This window comes from Pleurodeles waltl, chromosome 3_2, assembly GCF_031143425.1.
Source record: "Pleurodeles waltl isolate 20211129_DDA chromosome 3_2, aPleWal1.hap1.20221129, whole genome shotgun sequence".
NCBI classification, from domain to species: Eukaryota; Metazoa; Chordata; class Amphibia; order Caudata; family Salamandridae; genus Pleurodeles; species Pleurodeles waltl.
The window spans coordinates 31,449,265-31,470,799 of record NC_090441.1 but is presented as its reverse complement, the minus strand read 5'-3'; the positions used below and the strand labels follow the sequence as shown (position 1 = coordinate 31,470,799).

The following is a 21,535-nucleotide window of genomic DNA, read 5'->3' as shown; positions in this document are numbered from 1 at the left end:
GCGATTTTTGCTTACCTGGCATACACATCAATTGGCTCTACAGGGAGGCATCAGTGGCTGCGTTTCCTCTTCAGAGGAGTTGGGTTCTTCTTATATGAAACCACGTACTTATAGCAGTAGCTACTCCTCAGATGGGTGGAGCACTGATGAAGGTATACCACAACCTCATTACAATCTACCCCAATTTCCGGTATATGAACCTGTGCCATGGCAACCTGCATCCTTTTTATCAATCACGCCTAATAATGCCTTTCATGCCTTTTTTAGGCCGAGGAAGAGGCAGGCGCAAAGGAAGAGGCAGACATGTACACTGGGCAAAGGAAGAACCACAGATGGTGATCAGGAGCCAGGGCAAGAACCAGCCAGTGAGAATTTTGTTGTTAACTCGTCTTCCAGACAACTCTCTACAGATGAAATTACTTGAACAAAGGGCTGAGTTTTGTGCCAACCCCTAAAGAAGACTTTTTTTTGTCTTAACTGTGAGCTTTCCCAATTTTTTAGAAAGATTCGGTTACACTTCTTTTTTAAGGACAAGCCTTGTGAGTCACTGAGGGAGGACTCTAGACTTAAAAATCCATCCTCTTTTGTGCCTCCATCTGCCGCAATGCCTTGTGAGCTGCTTGCATTTGAAAAAACAGTCATGACTGATGTGAGTAAATTACACCCTAAACATGCTTTTGTTAACATTCCCACAAGAGAGAAGAATGCACTTAAAACATTAGCATTAGACCAAGCTATTGTAATCAAACCAGGAGATAAGAGTGGAGCAATTGTTGTTCTGGACTCACAGGAATATTGACAGGAATGCCTAAGTCTCTTGAGCTATTCTACATACTATGCCCCTATTTCAAGAGATCCTACTGAGAGATTACAAACTCTGATACGTACTATGGTTCACAAAGCAGAAACCAATGCATGGATATCCCATAGGGAGGCAGAGTTTTTACTTACCTCATACCTTTACTGCCTCCCTAAGATCCACAAGGGGAGACTACCATCCCCGGGATGTCCCATTGTCTCAGGAATAGGGTGGGTTCTCGATCCCCTTTCTACTTTTTGTGACCACTTTTTGCAACCTATTGTGAGAGAGTCCTCCACATTTTTGAAGGATACTAAGGATGTCCTTAATTTGTTTGATTCCATCAATGCCACTGAGGAGGTACATGCCCTCATTAGCCTTGATTTGGAGGTCCTATATACCAACATACTCCACGGAGCCACACTATGGGTGGTTGAAGCTGCTCTTATGAACAGGACATGGACCTCATCCACTCCAGTTCATTTTGTTATGCACTGTGCTACTATAGCCGTGACTGAAATTTGTTTTAAATTTGAAGATCAACTTTATCAACAGATATGTGGAACATCTATGGGTAGTACCTTTGCTCCTAGTTTGGACTGCCTGTATATGTATGATTTTGAACAACGCTTCATACTCCACAATACCAATCCATTTTCTGGTAAAATCAGACTATGGCGTCACTACAACAACAGAATTTTGATTATATGGCAGGGTTAGACACAAAAGATTGATTCTTTCACTACTTGGATCAATGGGCTTGATCCTTTTCTGAAGTTTACTTTCACTGTCTCTTTAACTAAGATTCCTTTTTTGGATCTCATGAGTACTATTAATCAGTTCAAATTGGAGACTTGTACTTATCAAAAGACCACAGATCGCAATAGTTTATTATTGTATGAGAGTCACCATCCCAAAGCACTATGGGACAATTTACCATATGGGCAGTTTCTGCCACTACGCCGTCACTGCAGTAACATTTCGACTTTTGATGTACAAGCTAATGATCTCTTGGTGAAGTCGCACAAAAGACATTACCCACGCCACGTAATCAATACAGCTTGTAAACAGGCATAGAACAACCATAGAGAGGCATTACTGAGAGCTGAACCTAAGGACACTGACATCCATCTTACTTGTGTATTAGCAGGGTACAGATGTGAAATAGGGGCCAGGTGTGTAAAAAAAAAAAAAAAAGCAAACTGGGTAACAGAAAGACAACAAAATAAGTTATGGAAAGTGAATGAAGAAATAAGTGAAAGGTTATCAGAAACAGAGGTATGAGAAAAGAAGCAAAGAAAAAGTAAGGTGTAGAGAAAACAATGGGGAGGCAGATGTGGGGATGATGGCAATAAATCAAAAACACAAGACAACCAAAATTAAAAAAAGAAAAATGTACTTAGCCACACTCCTGCGCCTCGTCTTCGTGCAGTCAGCGCGACAGCACTTCTTGCAGTATCAGGCAGTTTCCCTCTCCAAATCCCGAAACCGCTTTCATGATGCAGATGAGCAGAATGAGAGCAGTGCCAGGATTGGCTGGAACGGGCTGCCTCGACACCCCAGCAGGCACAGGCGGCCTGTGCCTGCTCTCCACCCAGCCGAGGTAATCATCTTGGGCTACAACAGCTGAGCTGATTATTACTCTAGGCATAATCAACTGAAACTACTAAAATCACATATCTCAATTAAGTTAGTATATTGCAAATGATGTGTGAAAAGTATGATTACCTAATTAAACTAATTAGTTACGTTTATGGGGTGACTGGAGATTTTAATTAATGTGCACTTTGCAGGATATTGAAGGAAAGAGTTGTTGAATAGTTCCTTTTTCAACAAACAGGAGATATTATCTTTACTGTAGTACCAAGGGAATATGCATCACTGTCACTGCATAATAAGAGGAAAAACATTTTGAACTCAAGTTTGATTATAGAGTCAAATTTAACAGCAAATTGTGCTGTGCAAACAGCGAGACATTAAAAGTATTATCCAGCCAAGTAGTCAAAACAACAAGGACATTATCTGTAGCAAGTCCTGTGTGTCAGTGTTAGACATGGCATCCTTGGTGTGGTCTCCCTTGACTTTTTTGCCTCTGCTTCTTATGTTTTGACTGTGTGCTGGACTTTGTTTTTGCTGGTTTTGGTGCTCTGGGGGTTGTGATTCCCTCGTCTAGTTCTTGTGTTGTGTGCAGCCAGCTACTCCAGGGGTGCTGCCTCAATCATGTTACATTAAATAATAAATGCAGTTAACTGCACTTAATTGCCATTGCTAGGTTTAATCAAACCTTGTTACATGTTGCTGTTAATGTGCACAGTTGCCATTGCCAAGGCTTGTTTATTCTGCACCCAAGAGGCCGGTTTGTAAACACCTGAGCCTCTCCATGTTTCCAGACAGCTGCTGTCTTAGTTGCTAGGCAACACCCTCCTGCTCTTCTGTTTGTCATGTGCGACACATGACTTCTTCCAAGAGAGACTATAAGTAGCCTCAAACAGGTCAGGCAATGCTTGGCTTTGTTTCCTGTTTCTGCCAAACTGAGGTCAATAGGGTCAGCCAACTCCTCCAAGCTTCTTCAGTGTTGCCTGGCAACCAGGGAAAGGACTAAGGTGAGTTAGAGAGCCAGCCCAGCAAAGAATTCCCCAAGGCTTTCTCACTGTTGCTTGGCAACCAGGATCCAAGACTTCTTCCAGTAAAGCTAAGTGACAAAATAAAAGGCACTCTCAGTAGTGTGAATGCTTTTGAATGAACTTCGTGTATTTAAAAAAAGACAGTGGTGACTTTCATTTCAGAAAGAGAGACATTCAAGGTAGTTAGCAAGAATGTCTGAAAGACTGTTTAGCCCTGAATATTTTTATTATTACTCTTATACAATCGCTTGATGTCTTTAACTTGTGACCTGTGAAAGAAAGTGAAACACCTAAAACCGTGTTCTAAGACTACAACCCTCATTAATGTTTGTGTGCTGCCTGTTACTAACAAACTCACAAATTCCTACAAATCATTTTCTGCATTGATCCATACTCTATGTTAGGGATAGTCACAAAAATGAACATGGGGGCAATCATGTTTTGAAAGTCGTCTGAGCTTTATTGTTCAACCAGTGCTTATGCATATTTGCTTGTGGGAAGAAAATATTCTTGTTTTGTGTGTTTTAGTTAAGTTACATGTTTAGTGTGTGCAACAACATCAAGAGTGATTACTTAAACCAATATAGGACAGAGAGAAGTCCCAGGCCATAGTGGTGCATTCCTGTCAGCCCTATGGAGTGGAGAGAAAGGACAAGGAAGCAAGTTGAGTGACAGGTGATTATCTGGGGGTTTGAGTGGGTGCGTGAGCGTTAGTTGCTTAGAGGGCAGCACATCACTCATACCTGTTCCTTTCCCGTATAGAACCTGACTCTTCAACAATGCAGTGACACCAACTACCTGCACCCTCAAGAGTAGGGGCCCTGATGGACCAGGCAGCAGTGGCAGTTTTTCTCTCTCTCTCTGTCATCCAAATCCCCTCCCCTTTGGGGATACCTGCAGAGACTCCCGTGTTAAGATCGACAGTGCAGAGAGGCATCCTGAGAGGACGGGGGAACCGTATTCGCCCCTGCAGACGACATGTGAGTGGTCAAGCTCTCACACTGGGCACTTTACAACTGCTGACCAGTGCTAAAGTGCAAGTGCTCCCTGTGTAAATTGTATGGGTAATTGGCTTTTCCATGATTGGCATATTTGATTTACTAGTAAGTCCCTAGTAAAGTGCTCTAGAGGTGCTCAGTGCCTGAAAATCAAATCCTGCTAATGGCCTGCAGCGCTGATTGTGCCACTCACATGAGTAGTCCTCTAAACATGACTTGGACCTGCCACTGCGGTGTCTGTGTGTGCAGTTTTAACCTACCAATTCAACCTGGCAAGCGTACCACTTGCCAGACTCAAACCTTCTCATTTTATACATGTAAGGTACCCCTAAGGTAGGCCCTAGAGAGCCCCATGGGCAGGGTTCAGTGTATGTTAAAGATGGGACATGTACTGATGTGTTTTACATGTTCTAACAGGGAAGTACTGCCACATTTGTATTTCACTGTTACAAGGCCTATCTCTCTCATAGGTTAAAGTGCAGTTTCCCTATAGAAGCAGATAGAGATGTGGAGTTTGGGGTCTCCGAACCCTCAATTTAAAAAGACATCTTTTGATAAAGTTGGTTTTTAGGTTGTCAGTTTGAAAATGCAACTGTTAGAAAGTGGGCATTTTCTTGCTTAAACCATTTTGTGACTCTGCCAGCTTGTGTAGTTCCTGTCTGGGTCAGACTGACAATTGGGCTGTTTTTGAATCTCCACTAGGTATGCCAGTAGTCGCATTTCTGTTTTAATTACATTTCAATTTCAAATATTTAAGATATATACCTAAATGTAATCACACTTGATAGAAACTATGGTTTTGTCCTCAAAGGCAATCATCCTAGATGACTTTAATATTCATTTTGATGAGATCTGTACTTCAGTGGTCAGGGATTCTTAGATCTTATGGAGGCCTTGGATTGGACCCTCAGAGTTTTGGCAGCTACCCATAGTGTAGGACATATAGTAGATGGGGTCTTTGCTCATACTTCTCTACAGCTGGCTTTAACTAACACCCAGTTAAGTTGGACGGATCATCATCTGCTAAACTTTAAAATTGACATCACGCACTCTCCTGCTTTGTATGATGTGGAGAACAAAGTATTTAGGCCATGGAAGCAGAGTAAAGTGGAAGAGCTAGTTCCGGCCTTAGAAGAGGGTTGGGACAGGGCCAAGAATCTGGCTCGGCTCTTTCTTGACAGCTTTCAGCAAGGGGTCGAAACGGCCATGGCTCAACTGGCTCCCCTTAAGATCCTGGGGCCTTGTAGCCGGAAGAAGCTTGGTCAACCTTGGTTTACGAGCAAACTTAAATCTTTCCAGAGAAATTACCGACAACAGGAGCGCCGGTGGAAATGAAACCCAGTCCTAGAGGAAAGGGCTGCATTAAAGTCCACCCTCAAGGCTTACAAAGCGGTGCGTTTTAAGGCCAAATCTAATTTCTATACTGCCAGAGTTAAGGAGGCACTAAATGCCCCTAAAGAACTTTTCAAGGTGATAAAGGCATCATCCACTCCTCTTAGGCCACTGGATCTGGAAAATTCTCAGGAGTTCTGTGATAAGGTTGCTAGGCACTTTGAAAACAAAATTCTTCAAATACACGCAAATTGTGCTCCTCATGAGATCTCTAGGGAATTCCCCTCTATTGTATCTACTGACTCTAAAGCTAGTTGTAAAGTCTTACTGGAGCTGCTCTCCACCTAAACTTGGGAACTACCCAGAGTTCTCTGTTCCTTTTAGGTGGAGAGAAGCTCTAGTAAGGAGCACTCTGCAACACCAGTGACACTCTAGATTTGCTCACCTCAAATGTCTGTTTATACAGCAAAGTCTTTAAGCATAGGTTTGACACCCAGAGTTCTCTGTTCTTTTTTGCATAATTTATGCGTCACTCTAACCCTGAAAGGGATTTGTTTTGATTTTTACTCATTCCAGGTTGGCTTGGACGGTATTTTACCAGTCCAAAGCTGTAATACTGTGCCTGGAGTGGTAAATGGCTTGTCATTTTACAGCTCGGCAAGGTTGACACTGTGTCAAACCTATGCTTAAAGACTTTGCTGTATGAATGGCAAAAGACTGTCACTAACTGGCTCGGCCTGGATAGCACTGTGCTGATCCAGTGCTTAAAAACTTTACTAGATAAACAGACATTTGAGGTGAGCAGATCTAGAGTGTCACTGGTGTTGCAGAGTACTCCTTACTAGAGCTGCTCTCCACCTAAACTTGGGAACTACCCAGAGTTCTCTATTCTTTTTTGCACACATATATAAATATATATATATATATTCGCCACCAGTTCTATTGCAGTTGCGCCTACTTCAACTGACTCGTTTCAACTGTAGCTTTCAGGCAGCAATAAAAAAGTCAAGTAACCCTTGTGATTATGTTTCTGCTAGAAAAGGATCTCACTTTTGTCTAGTGGCAGTTTTGGTGCCATAAAGTAGCGCAGAAGGTTTATATGACTACTGCAAGGATCAAAACTGTATTATGTGAATAGCTGAGTGGATTAGTAAAGCCAGCCATTAAAAAATACGCCATAATACAAATGAAATGTATGTGCGAGGGGGCAAGGGAGAGATGAAATGCACTTTTGCTGGGTAGTGAGGGAATCAGAGGAGGAGGTAATGGGAGAACAAATAATTATTGTTGGATTGGGCGCTAGCGGTGCTAAAGACTGTGACAATTGGTATGTGACAAGGTGAAGTAATAGTGTGTCTTTTTGGATATTTTTTGAAGTGTCTTGAGAGAACATGCGGAAGAAGCGAAGGTAATGTGACCTCTACTGTTCCAGGTATCACACATGCACACATATACACACGCACACTAACACACACACCCACCAGCAATTATGTGACTGTCTACATAGGCTAGTGTTTTAGAGTGACAGTTTAGCCAGCAGCAGAGATGGCATCTTGTTGGATGACTGCTGCTCCAGCCCTAACTCAGGTTATAGAGGACAGCTCTGATGTAGGATGAGAGACTGAGACAGCAGATACTGAGACAGCAGATACTGAGACAGCAGATACTGAGACAGCAGACAGCATCTGAGGGATAGGATACTGACGCAGACTCTGGGGGTGATTTTTCAATCGGAGGAGTCCCATTTGATAACTTCTCTTCCAGTGATTATGAGGGAGGTGATGAGGAAAGTCCTGCTGTCCCTTCGCATGCACAGTCTGTGCAGCGAGACAATAGTGGGTTAGCCCAAAACAGAGAGCAGGTTCATGTGGCGGCAAGCACAGAGAAAGTGCTCTCTTGGGAGCTCCCCAATTTGGTTCAGCCCCAAAATCCACTGCCCAAAATCGTATTGTGGAGACATCAAAATTATCTATAAAAAAACAACCTGGTTTTTAAGGCAGGCACCTGCGTTTTTGGTCCTGGGCTTGGCGGCCATATAGGGAAACCTACCAAACCCAGACATTTCCAGAAACTAGACATCCAGGGGAGTCCAAAGAGGTGTGACTTGTGCGGATTCCCCAAAGTTATCTTACCCAGAATACCTTGCAAAGCTGAAATGTTAAATAAAAACTTTTTTCTTGCATTTCTGTCACACAAACTACAGGAATATGCTGGAATCCACAAAATTTCTACCACCCAGTGTTTCTCCACCTCTCCGGATAAAAACGCTACCCCACTTGAGTACCTGTACCTAGTGCCTGCGTCAGGAATGGATTGCCCCAGGGTCAACAGTTGCCCTCATGTAGGGACCAACATTGACCGTTGTGTGATCTATTCCTGAAACACGCACTAGGCCTACCCACACAAGTGAGGTACCATTTTTATTGGGAGACTTGCAGGCATGCTGGGTGGAATGACATTTGTGGTTCCTCTCAGATTCCAGAACTTCGCAGCACCGAAATCTGAGGAATAAGTGTTTTATTTGCCAAATTTTGAGGTTTGGAAAGAATTTTGGGTAACAGAACCTGGTGAGAGCCCCACAAGTCATCCCATTCTGAATTCCCCTAGAACTTTAGTTTTAAAAAATGTACAGGTTTGCTAGGTTTCCCTAAGTGCTGGCTGAGTTTGAGGCCAAAGACCACAGCTAGGCATTTTTCAAAAAACAGGTTTGTTTTCTTTGGGAAAATGTGATGTGTCCACGTTGTGTTTTGGGGCATTTTCTGTTGCGGGCACTAGGCTTACCGACACAAGTGAGGTACCATTTTTATTGGGAGACTTTGGGGAATGCTGAGTGGAAGGAAGTTTGTGGCTCCACATTCCAGAACTTTGCAGCACCGAAATCTGGGGGAAAAAAGTTTTATTTGCCAAATTTTGAGGTTTGCAAAGGATTCTGGGGAACAGAACCTGGTGAGAGCCACACAAGTCACCACATCCTGGATTCCCCCACGTCCCTAGTTTTAAAGAATGCACAGGTTTGGTAGGTTTCCCTAGGTGCTGGCTGAGCTACAGGCCAAAGACCACAGCTAGGCACTTTCCAAAAACACATTAGATTTCAATGTAAAAATGTGATGTGTCCATGTTGAGTTTCATGTCGCGGGAAGTAGGCCTACGCACACAAGTGAGGTACCATTTTTATCGGGAGACTTGGGGGAACACAGAATAGCACAACAAGTGTTATTGCCCCTTGATGTTCTCTACATTTCTTCCTTCCAAATGTAAGGCAGTGTGTACAAAACATGTCTATTTGAGAAATGCCTTGTAATTCACATGCTAGTATGGGGACCCCAGAATTCAGAGATGTGCAAATAACCACTGCTACTCAACACCTTATCTTGTGCCCATGTTGGAAATACAAAGGTTTCCTTGATATCTATTTTTTACTCTTTATATTTTACCAAATGAATTGCTGTATACCCGTTTACAATGAAAACACATTGCAAAGTGCAGCTCATTTACTGGCTCTGGGTACCTAGGGTTCTTGGTGAACCTACACGCCCTATATATCCCCGCAACCAGAAGAGTCCAGCAGACGTAACAATATATTGGTCTAAAAAATCTGCCATAGCTGGAAAACGTTATTAAAGAAAACGTGCTAAGGGGTTAAGTATTACCACAGACTTACCAAACATTGTAAATAGGGAAACTTTACATATATTTTATCGTGTGCATTACCAAGATGTATATTTGAACTTGCTGTTCTTGTGATGGCTTCTGAAACACTCACCAGTTGTAACTACTTTGATTTATATGACTTCACTCAGTCTACATCCTGAAATAAAAACTTGGCCTAAAATACAGTTTTTATCAAAATAGTAAACCATTATCAAAATTAATAGTAAGATAAATAAATCATTACAATTATATATTTCCTTATCTGACATCATTTTCTCATACAAAGGCAACCCGCACCTTTTATTGATGAAAACATGCCACTTGAAATTGATAACCTACTACAAAAGAAAGTGCTGAACATGCTAAAAATGTCTTATTCACATTCTAAACCTAATGATTTAATTTTGGTAGAAACAAACAAAAAAAGCTTTACCTCTATTGATTCCGGCAATATAAAATTTTCTTCTTGTTGCAATGAGATGTGCAAGCTGTGCTTTCCTTGAAGATTCTCGTTATCTTTTTGTAATCGAATCAATTCTTCAGAGACCTGTTCCCTAGACTGCATGAGCACAGTCTTCAATTGTGAAAAAACTTTGAGTTAATTAAGCCAATTTAAACATATGGAATACAACAATTTGAATAATTCACATAAGTTTAGCTGTGGCATATACATGTTTAAATAGTTGTATAAACAATCTTTTATTTATTTATCTGATATGTATCATGTTCTAGTTACAGCTTATCCATCTCTTTAAACTACTTAGAAAGATGCACAGGAAACATCTAGTAACACTGCCTGGTTCAAGGAGCCTGCAGATTCTCCTTATAAGGCTATAATCTGACAATCACCAAGACCTCTCTTTAGAGTTTGGAATTTCAATACAGGTCCATGATCACAGTCACCGGATACTAACAGTAATTGCCAGTACAATTTACAACATATAGATGAGGGCTAAAATTAATGTTGTAACTCCCAGTTGTATAAAATCTACAAAGAACTTCGCAAATTATGAGAAGCTATTACTCAGACAGATTTGATGCCTCGGGAATAAAAGGACAAAGTAAGCACTGAAGAAAAAAAAAACATTTTAACAATGCATTGATGTGAAAGTCATGCTAATGTATGCTTGCAATTCTGCAAAACACAATCTTCGTACCATTTGTTCTTGAACACTCCTCTTTGCATGAGAAAACGCCTGCTGTAAATCCCTGAGCAAGGTCTCGGACTCCTGTGCTCTAATGACAAGTGCAGATATCTAATAAAACAAAAAATATTACTTACAGATCATTTTGATATAAAGCAAAGTAATACATCAGACTCCCTGATTACCAATCATTTGCTGTCTAAAGTCCCCCTCAATGTTGGACCCTTTCAGGTTGCTTATTTTTCAAACAACAAATTTCCTTCTGAGATCACAAGGCCAAATAAATCATTAAGTCTTCTTTTTGAGAAAGGATGTTGACTGTAATAGTGGCAGGAGTCTGGATTGGGCTAAAGAGTTAAAAAAGCAAGACAAACAAGTATTTTTAAAAAACTTGATTTTCTTAAAACTGCAACAAAAACAACAAATATTTTACATTTCTGGAATGATGAGGCATTAACTAAGTGAGGGGAAATGAGGAATTCTTATGAGTGAGGAAAATACAATACCCTCTTTCTTGATAAGCAATTGCAGGCATATTTCTTAAAACTCAGGAGGTCAATAGGTAAATATTACAATACATGCACCAGACCAGTGATCATATGGAAATATCCTCTTCGGATATACTCACAGAACAAACCAATAATACACGAAGAGGGGCAAAAATTAAGTCCAGATGTGAGAAAAACATTTGCCTAACTTGTCAACTGGTAGCATCTTTCTGAGAAAAAAAAAAAAAAAAGCGACAGGAAAGAATTTGAACTTCAGAAAAAAAAAAATATTATCGTTTTGTCCCTTCGAAGTTTCTTGGTCCTTCATTTTCTTTCAACTAATTGAGAACATATTACATACTTTAAAAATAAGATCTGCCAAAGCAAATACTATAACAAAAAACTGTAGCTTGTGAGAACTCTGAATACTGAAGTTGCCGGTTGGTCCAGACAGACAGGAAATGGGTACTGAAAGTAAGACACAGGATAAAAGGCTTTAATCATAAAGAACGCTACATAATGCAAAGTTATTCAGGCCATTGTTTTATAGCCAGGAGAAAAAGTGCAGGCCTATAGGAAACTAATCATTTTGAGAACATGAAAACTTTGGTAACAACAAATATTTGCTTTTACTTAGCATAAGTATTAACTATAAATGTTTTTAACTCAGACAATATTAAAAATCCACAACTTGAAATTTTCTATTGTATAGCACCTACACCTTAAGAAAATGTTCCTTGAATACGTATCTAAGAAAATAAAGCAAGTTACATGACTACGATTACAACCAACAAGATTACCATAGAAATGCATAAAGAATCTGCTATGAAAGTACGGTATGTTAGAACCACTGCTATTCTTCTAGTGGATCCTAAACCCGGATGTGACCATCTAGACGTGCGATCCTATAGACTGCTCTCCCTACTAAACCTAGATAGTAAAATCCTGGGAAAAATCTTGGCGAATAGACTTCTTCCGTTAATGCCTGGATTGATACATGATGAGCAATCTGGTTTTATTCCCGGTCAGAGTACTTTTTTAAATATCAGGAGACTGATATGCCTCCTTCACAATGACTCACATACAGGGTATAGAAGGGTGGCCGTTGCGCTCGACATAGAAAAAGCGTTCGACACACTCAGTTGGGATTACCTTTTTGAGACTCTCAATCGGATGGTCTTTGGGACTGGTTTCTTTAATTGGATAAATATCCTGTATTCCAACCAGACAGCCTGTGTTAAGTCAGGGCACATTATCTCCGACAGTTTTCCTATACACTGAGGCACTAGACAGAGATGCCCACTTTCCCCACTATTGTTTGCAACAGCGATGGAACCATTGGCTGCCCAATTGCGGCAGAATGCAGGACGTTGGGTGATACCGGAGACACGTGTCACATTACATCCCTAAATGCAGACGATGCCTCAATGCACAAGTTACTTACCTTTGTTAATGATATATCTGGTAGAGACGTATTCTAGTTGCAGATTCCTTACCTTAGAATTTCCCCAAGCATTAGACTTGAGTAAGAGAATTTTTCTTTGAGCAGTACCCCTGCGCGCCGTTAAATGGCGTCGGTCGACTTCGCAGGCGTCGTTGGAGTTGTGTTCGCCATGACGATGTTGCAGTCGTATTTAGGTGCCATCCTGGGGCACTGATGTCAGCTTCTTTTCACGACTTTCCAAGCCAGTAGCGTGGAGCCATGAAGAACACAGAGAATGATGCGCCAAAATTAGGGCCCTTAGAGTGAAGTACGAGTCCCTAGAAATCAGTTCGCAGTGTGGGGAGGATGGGCGGGTCGGTAAGGAATCTGCAACTAGAATATGTCTCTACCAGATATATTGTTACCAAAGGTAAAAACTTGTACATCTGATAGAGACTTCTAGTTGCAGATTCCTTACCTTAAAATAGATACTTTTATCTTAAAATAGATACTGGAGCAATAGCAACCTCGGTGGTGGCCTGCGAACTAAGATCACACCAAAAAGTCCTGCAGCACCGAACGGCCAAAATAGCAGTCTGTGCGGACCTGACTGTCCAGCCAGGCAGTAATGCTTGGTGAATGTATATAAGGACGCCCACGTTGTGGCCTGGCCGATATCCAGGACTGGAACTCCATGTGCCAACGCTGTGGTAGCAGCAGCTGCTCTGGTTGAATGAGCGTGCAAACCCTCAGAGGGTTGCTTTGCCGACAAAGCGTAGCACATCTTGATGCAGAGGACTACCCATCCCATGGTCCTCTTCTGCACTGCCTTCCCTTTCTTCGCACCCACATATCCCACAAAGAGTTGATCGTCCACCGTGAAATCTTTGGTACGATCTAGGTAGAACTCCAAAGCTCTTTTTAGACCCAGGCGGTGGAGTCTCTCCTCCTCATGAGAGGGATGTCGGGGTGCGTAAAAAGTAAGCAAGGTGATAGATTGGCCTACGTGAAAAGGCGGTACCACTTTGGGAAGAAAGGAAGCCCTGGTATAAGCACCACTTTGTCAGGATGCCATGCTAGGAATGGTGGCTTCGAAGAAAGAGCTTGAAGCTCACTTACTCTGCGAGCAGAGGTGATGGCAATCAAAATAGCTGTTTTAAGGGTTAAGAGCCGTAGAGGACAGTTGTGGAGCAGCTCATAATGGGCACACATGAGGTATGTGAGGACCAATTTCAAATCCCACAGGGGCATGATGAACGGGACGGGAGGAAACATATGAGTGAGGACTTTAAGAAACCTCCCAACAATCAGACATTTGAAAAGAGAAGGTTGGTCTGGTAGCCTTAAGAAGGCAGAGATGGCAGACAAATATCACTTGAGGGTGCCCAGAGCAGAACCCTGCTGGGCAAGAGAGAGAATAAAGAGGAGATGACATTACAGACTTTGGATATAAGGTTAAAAACTGTCAACTGTCGCCACTCAATCTCTACGCAAGGAGGCAGAGACTGGACAGGTTCGGGTGGATAACCGTCCCTTGCTGCTGCAACAGAAGATCTTCCAAAGGGGCAGCCTGATCTGAGGATCGATGGCGATGCTCCATAGCTTGAGATACCAGACTCTTCGTGCCCAGTCCGGTGCCACCAAGATTACTTGGGCCCGGTCTTGCCTGATCTCTTTCAGAACACTGGACAGAAGTGGTATTGGAGAGAAGGCGTGCAGGAGGCCTGAGTTCCACGCGTGATGAAAAGCGTTGCAGAGCGAGTGCTGCCTTGGAAACTCCAATGCGCAAAACAGCTGACATTGCACGTTCTCTGTGCCGGCGAACAGATCTAACCAAGGTTTTTCCCATTGCTAAAAGAGGCCTTGCGCCACCTCTGGATGGAGATGCCATTCGTGATCGACTATGCACCGACGGCTGAGTTTGTCTGCTCTGACGTTCAGAGAGCCCGTCAGATGTTGAACCACCAGGGAAATGCCCCGGCGTCCCAGCCAGGTCCAGAGGCGAAGAGCCTCTTGACAGAGGGTTCACGACCCCACTCTGCCCTGCTTGTTGCAATACCACATGGTGGTGGTGTTGTCAGTGAACACCTGCAGCACTTTCCCTTTCAGAGAGGGAAGGCATGCCTTTCAATGCAAGTCGGATCGCCCGGAGCTCCAAAAGATTGATGTGGAGTCCGGACTACGCCAGAGACCAGAGGCCTCTGATCTCCGCCCCTTCCATGTGGCCACCCCATCCCAGGAGTTATGCATCTGTCACTACTGTGAGATCTGGTTGGGGAAGGGAGAGAGATCTGCCGTTGACCCAATCACGATTCGACAACCACCACTGCAGGACTTTCGCAGTTCCCTCAGAGATCTGAACCATGTTGGAGAGATTCCTCTGATGCTGCGCCCACTGGAACTTCAGGTCCCACTGCAGAGCCTGCATATGCCATTTGGCACGTTGGACCAGCCGGATGCAAGAGGCCATGATGCCTAGCAGCCTCAGAGTCACCGAAATCCAGGATAGAGGCTGAAACATCGGTATCATAGCCCAAATATCCTGGACTTGCTTTTCGGGAGGATAAGCCCGAAACTGCACTGTGTCCGGAACAGCTCTGATGAAAGGGAGCATCTGAGAGGCAGTCCAGTGTGACTTAGGCATGCTTATAGTGAACCTTAGCGAATGCAGGCGGTTCGCCGTAGTCTGGAGGTGGGAGACGAATTTCAGGGGCGTGTCTGCCTTCCACCGCCAGCCATCGAGGTAGGGGAAGAATGGAACCCCTAACCTGTGCAGATGTGCTGCAACCACTACCATTACTTTTGTGAACATACGAGGGCACTGTCATCCTGGCGCGCTGATGTCAGTTTCTTTTCACAACTTTCCAAGCCAGTAGCGCGAAGCCATAAAGAACAGTGAGAACTGGTTCAAAACCTCAGCAGCCTTTCTCACCACCATAGAATATGACGCTCCCTCTTTCATAGCCAAGGTATGGGGAGAAAACATGCCAGTGCCAGGGAAGGTGTCTAACTCACTGGCATCACCCAAATCCTGTACCCAGTCCAGTTCAGGCTTAAGCTGGTCTTCTAAAGGGTCCACTGACCTCTTTACACTATACCCATAGCCATACCCATAGTAATAGGGTTCAGGATCAGCCCTAGGCACAGCAGAGCCCATGGAAAACAGAACTGTCATTCCAGCTCCGGGTGGTCGGGAATAAGTATAGGGTCGACATCGATTGTGGGCCCAATCGGCACAGGGAGGTAGACATCTGACCCGACACCAGGGAAGGTCGTGTTGCCACGACCGCTGTCGGGAAGGATCTGAAACCGGATCCTGAGGTACCCTTCAGAGTCGGACCGAAGTTGCCGACTTGGAACCCGAGGGGGCCCTCACAGAGTCCTCTGGGCCCAAAGGTGGATCGGGATGGCCAAATATGAGGCACATGGCGTCATAGAATTCTTTAAGTTGGGCAGGGGTAGCACCAGCTTCTGGAAATTTGGGGAGGCGTGGAGCGGACCGAGACTGAAGCTCCGTAGACAGAGGCCTACAGCGTCAACGCTCTTCCCGCGTCGCGTTTTGCGAGCAACGGGGCAAAGTCTAAGAAGATTTTGCCTTCTTACCCGAATGTCCAGATGACTTGGATGAAGATAAATGGTGGTGACTTCGCGACTGGTCTCCTGACCTTCCTCTCGAACGGGAAGGACGCAGAGTCGAGTGTCAGGCCGCCATGAGCTTCAGGGACAGCTCCCTCTGAGCTTTCAGGTTCATGGCCCGACACTCTGAGCACGTCTTCGGGTCGTGGTCGTGCTACAAACACCAGAGGCACACAAGGTGCGGATCAGTCACCAACATCATGCGGTGACAGGAGTCGCAGGGCTTAAATCTGGTTTTATGGGACATTCCTCGATGCAAACCAAAACTCGTCAAAAACGAATTCGACAAAATGACGTATGACACCCGCGGAGTCGACGGACGCCACCTAACGGCAAGCAGGGGTACTCTTCGAAGAAAAATCCTCCAGATCCAATCTGACACCTGGGGAAATTCTAAGGTAAGGAATCTGCAACTAGAAGTCACTATCACAAGTATCTATGCGATCATGAAACATCTGTTCCGGAGGTTATGTCCTTGCTGGACTCCTTCAGCACAATATCAGGGTTGAGGGTCAACTGTTCAAAATCTTGCATCTTCCCCATGTCTCCTGTTCCACCGGATGAATAACATACCCTTCCAAATTACCGACTACGGTGATGCCACACCACGTTTAAATACCTAGGGATACAGGTATATCATTCCATAAAAGACCTAAAAGCAGGTAACCTTGACCGAGCCACCAGATCCGTAAGAGGCTCACACCTTCTGGTGCTCTCACTGATGGGCAGGGTGCCAATAGCTAAAATGATAGTTCTCCCAAGACTGCTGTATTATTTTGAGGCATTACCAATTATTCTCCCAAGATCTTTTTTCCGAACACTACATAATTTGTTAACCGACCTACTCTGGGGGAAAGACAGGCGTCGCTTGGCCTTGGCCACGACGCAGTGCCCACTGGACAAGGGGTGGTCTTGGCATGCCTAACCTCGAATTATACTACATTGCGGCTCAGCTACACTGGCCGCTGCGGTGGCTGAGTGAGTCCCAGAACTCAGACAAAACAAATGTAACTAACCTCCTCGGTGTGACCTCAGTGTAATCCTGGCTGACAGACAAGACATGCCCCCCCCCACACAGAACTATTCTGATGACCATGGCCAGAGCCTGCTGGCATAGATTTATAAACAGCAAACTTTCTAACATATTATTCTCGCTACTGATACCCGTGGTGCAGCTGCCGGCCGCTCGGGTCGTACTCTGGCAACATGACAAGACCCCGTTGAAAGCGGCAAAGCTCACGATGGTGGGAGACTATTTTACAGAAGGTACACTACTGACGTTTGATGAACTTAGGGTTGCCAACGGCTTGCAAGCCGGTTTATTTTTTATCATACTGCGCAATCAGGCGACTTATACACAACACATGTCAAAACGGCGATGCAGAACCACCACCGTCGCAAGCACTTACACTGATACTGTCAGCTTCAGGGACTGGGAAATAAATTTCTGTATTATGTACTGCCTTGAACACCACATATTGCCCAGGGATGGAGAGTGCACGTGCTCAGTGGGATGCAGTGCTTACTAGCCCTCAGACCCAGCGCTTATGGTTGTCAGCCCTATCCATGTTTAAAGAAATATCACGCAACTGTAGGTTCTGTTTCACACAGTTCAATTACTTGCACCAAGCTTATCTTTCCCCTTACCACATTAAATGTATGTTCCCAACAGCTGACCCTAAATGTCCCTGTTGTGGTTAGCCCGAAGCCCGTTTCTACCATATGGTATGGGAGTGTCCCTCTTTACAAGTGGCTTGGCAACGGGTAGTTTAGACTACAGCTGACATAATAGACTATGCCCTGTCACCCACCCCTGAATCCTGCCTATTGGGATTGTGCCACAGAGCTAGAGGGACAAACATCTTCATAGATTTATAGACCTGGCTTTTACCACATTTAAGCGCCTCATCGCCATGCATTGGAAGGCACCTTCCACCCCAGACAATACCAAATGGCTGCAAACATTGCTGCAATGGTCCAGAGCGGAGGCAGAGGTGCTGCGTATGCTGAAACATAAGGGCCTAACATGAGGTGGTAGTGAAATTCGGGACGCGTTAATCATCAAAATAGAATCAAAAAATGATATTCGACCACCTGAACAAGACATAACATTTTAACCCTGTATTGTAGGCAGTGGGCTCCCTGATGCCCTTATGTAATTACGCATAGTGAGTTACCTCACATCTCCATAAGGTAGGTCATCGCAGACCACTGCACTCTCTTAAACAGCACGACCCCATAGAAGAGCCCCTCACACTATTGCCAACTCCACCTCTTAGACACCCCGCCACAACCGGCATTTATATGTCCTCACTTTGATCCACACACACTCTCCCAAAGATGCAGGACACACATATATGTATCTCGACTGACATACACTAGGTGAACATATTGTATCTAAGTGTATGTTAACTATACATGCTATGTAGCTTCATGCCCATTGAGGCACTTGTGTCACTCTTTATTGCAGCAGAAGGCTTGCTTTGTAGCCCTCCTACCCGTTCTTGTCTGCTTCCCCCCCCTCCCCCCCTCCAATGTCAAACTCGCCAAACCCCAGATCTCCTCATTACCCAATATTGTCATGTTAATGCTGCGGCTGTAACTGTACGTTTTTTTTCTTTCTGTATTTGAATGGTTTATGAAACTCAATAAAGAGATTAAAAAACAAATCTTCTATTGGATGGGCACCCCTGATCTGTGAATGTTTTTCCTTTTATATAAGATCTTTATTGACTTCCAACATACATCTTCTCTAAATCCAGTGGCTGTTCCATTCCCTCACTAGTTAAATATCCCTGTATATTTAACCAGCATTACTAAAACTCTATTATTCCCTGGACACAAAGAGCAATAAGAGCATGGCTATGAACAAAGGATAACATTACGTCTTTGAATAGGCTTGTTACTAGGGCAATGGGACAAAAACTCTAAGCTCTTATGTTGTAATGTCTATGATGATATGCACTTTCACAAGGTTATTAAAGAACGGGTTGTGGAAAAGACTTGCCCCCTTCACACTGAGTTAAAACTTCTTTGGATTTATGTTCAACCAGGTAGGAGTGGTTCCTTTCTGACAGAATATTTACTTTAAAGAGCCTTAAGCATGGTTGTATTATTGCTTTGTGTTTTTTTTAATCTTTATAATGCTTATGTGGCGATACACCAGCTTCTATGCAAAAACAATTGTTTAATTTTGGACTAATTAGATTTAGTATTACCAGACAGAACCCCTACTGGACTTCAGCACCTTCGTATGACATTGTTAAATATAATTATTTAATAATTAATGTAGGAACAAAAAAAAATCCTATCAATATTTCTGTGGGAGAGGACAGCTCAATTCCTAATTCGTGAACTAATAAAAGCATGAGATTGCTATATCAGATAATTACATGGATATCAAACAAATCTGTTTTGCCCTTGGCCTCCCAAACTGGATGTTTTGGTAGCAAAGATTTTTAGAACTTGCACTAGCATTGGTATATTCAAGGTAGCCTTCTGGACAATGTCTTAGAATCTTACCCTCCTGTTCTTTTCCAATGGAAAAAACTCTTTCAAAACCTCACCAGGTAGTGTTTGGTGGGACATGTAGTAAAATGTTAGTTCTGGAAATACTAATGAATCGTGACCATTTTTAACTATTACACAATTTTGTCATTTTACTGGGACATACCCCATTTTTATTATTGTTTGTGCTTTCAGTTAGTGACAGAAATGGGTGTGAAACCAATGCTGGATTTCGGATGGCTAAACATTTCTGAAAAGTAAACAACATTCTGAATTCAGCAAGGGGTCATTTGTGTAGATCAGTGGTTCCCAACCTTTTAACATCTGTGGACCCCCACTTTGTCATTACTGTAGCCCGGGGACCCCCACTGGGTCTTTATTGGAATCCAGGGACCCCCGCACTGAGTCACTACTGAAAGCACCTCATACAGCCCATGGATATGCGTGGTGCGGCTGGCTGCAGGGCCGGGCCAATTGCCAATCCCCCATAGGCACAGAACCCTGCATCACAAATGGCCTTCAGCAGTGCACAGCAGGGGTTGGATGGCCCTGTGGCCCACCTCCCATATGTAGGCAACATGGGAGGGGGGCACACAGCCCCCCCCCCTCCCTGGGCCATTTATGCCCTGGGACCCCATTCGCAGGGCCCAGCCAATTGCTTAAAGGGAAGAAGGCATGTGGTCCCCCTCCTGGGCTGATTAGTAAAAGGGGAGGGGAGTCATGTGGCTGTCCTCCCTGGGCCGATTTTGACCCCAAGCCCTCATCCCCCGGGCCCCACCAATTAGTAGAAGAGTGGCTAATTTCAGCCCTGGGGATCCTATCCTCAGGGTGGGAAACTTGGGATATAGGGTGTCACCCATTGGAGATGGGGGGTGGGAGGGATGCTTGACCCCCCTCCCCTTTAAAACTTTGGTCTAACCCTGGGGAGGTGGTGGTCCCCTGGGCCGAAATGGCCCAGGAGGGGGGTCCGCACAACCTCCCTCCCTCCGTTTGCTAAATCGGCTTGGCCCTGGGGAGGTGGTGGTCCTTGGGGCCGTAATGGGCCCAGGAGGGGTGTCCGAGTGGCACCCCTCCACAAATAAAGATTGGCCTAGCCATGGGGATGTAAACTGACGGGGGAGGCGGGGGGGGGAGAAAAGGGAGAATTTGCTGATCCTCTGCGATTATTGAGGAAAACAAATGTAAAAAAACAAAAGCATTTGGCCCAAGCAGGTACCCCACCACCAGGCTTAGGGGGTCAGGGTATTCTATTTGGGACTCGGCTGAGTCACAGTCCCAAAATAGCTGCCAACACTTTTTGGAGTGCTAGCAGAAATTCAGATCTCTGCATGAGATCTGTGGGATAGGCGCAGGATCTGCATTCCTAGATATACAAATTAGTTTTTTTCTTTAATACCTTGATGACTACAGAACTGATTTACACCAAATCACAAAAAAGGCTCTTTCTGGACCAAGAGCTAGCTTTCTACCAAATTTGGTGTAATGCTGTTCAGTGGTTCGGGGCTGTAGTGTTTAAAAACCCTATGGGAAACTGCATGGGGAAAATGCTTTTTTTGACCCCCCCCCAACACCCCCCTTATCTCGCACTGGCTTGAAAAATCCCCCGGAAACCTTCAACACAGGAGCTGAACTCAGGTGTGTACTAGTTTTGAAAGTTTCGTGAAAATTTGTCAAACGGTGCCTAAGTTATTGGCAAAACAAAAAACGCTTATCCTATGAAAACTAGGTCCTAACTATAACTACCTACACAAAACTACCTTGAGCATTCTCCTTGCTTACGACATGCACCAGTTTCCTCCGACACAAAGTTGTGTTCACTTAACTACTTTTTTCAGGAAAGAGCACATGCATCCACAAGAGCCACATTCATGAATATTCAGATTTTTTGTTTAAAAATCTGACATCTTTCATGCCAGTTTTAATGCTCTGGCA

General features: G+C 44.0%; 1 protein-coding gene across 3 annotated transcripts in view; it reads right to left on the bottom strand.

The window, feature by feature from the left end:
• Positions 1–21,535, bottom strand: part of RABEP1 (rabaptin, RAB GTPase binding effector protein 1) — a 749,444-nt gene that overhangs the window by 166,043 nt on the left and 561,866 nt on the right. For all 3 annotated transcript variants that reach the window (XM_069226667.1, XM_069226669.1, XM_069226668.1), the window contains exons 12-13: positions 10,562–10,660; positions 9,838–9,978 (exon numbers count right to left, since the gene is read on the bottom strand). In XM_069226667.1, coding sequence (XP_069082768.1) covers positions 9,838–9,978; positions 10,562–10,660 — 240 coding nt within the window. The remainder of the gene's footprint in view (positions 1–9,837; positions 9,979–10,561; positions 10,661–21,535) is intronic.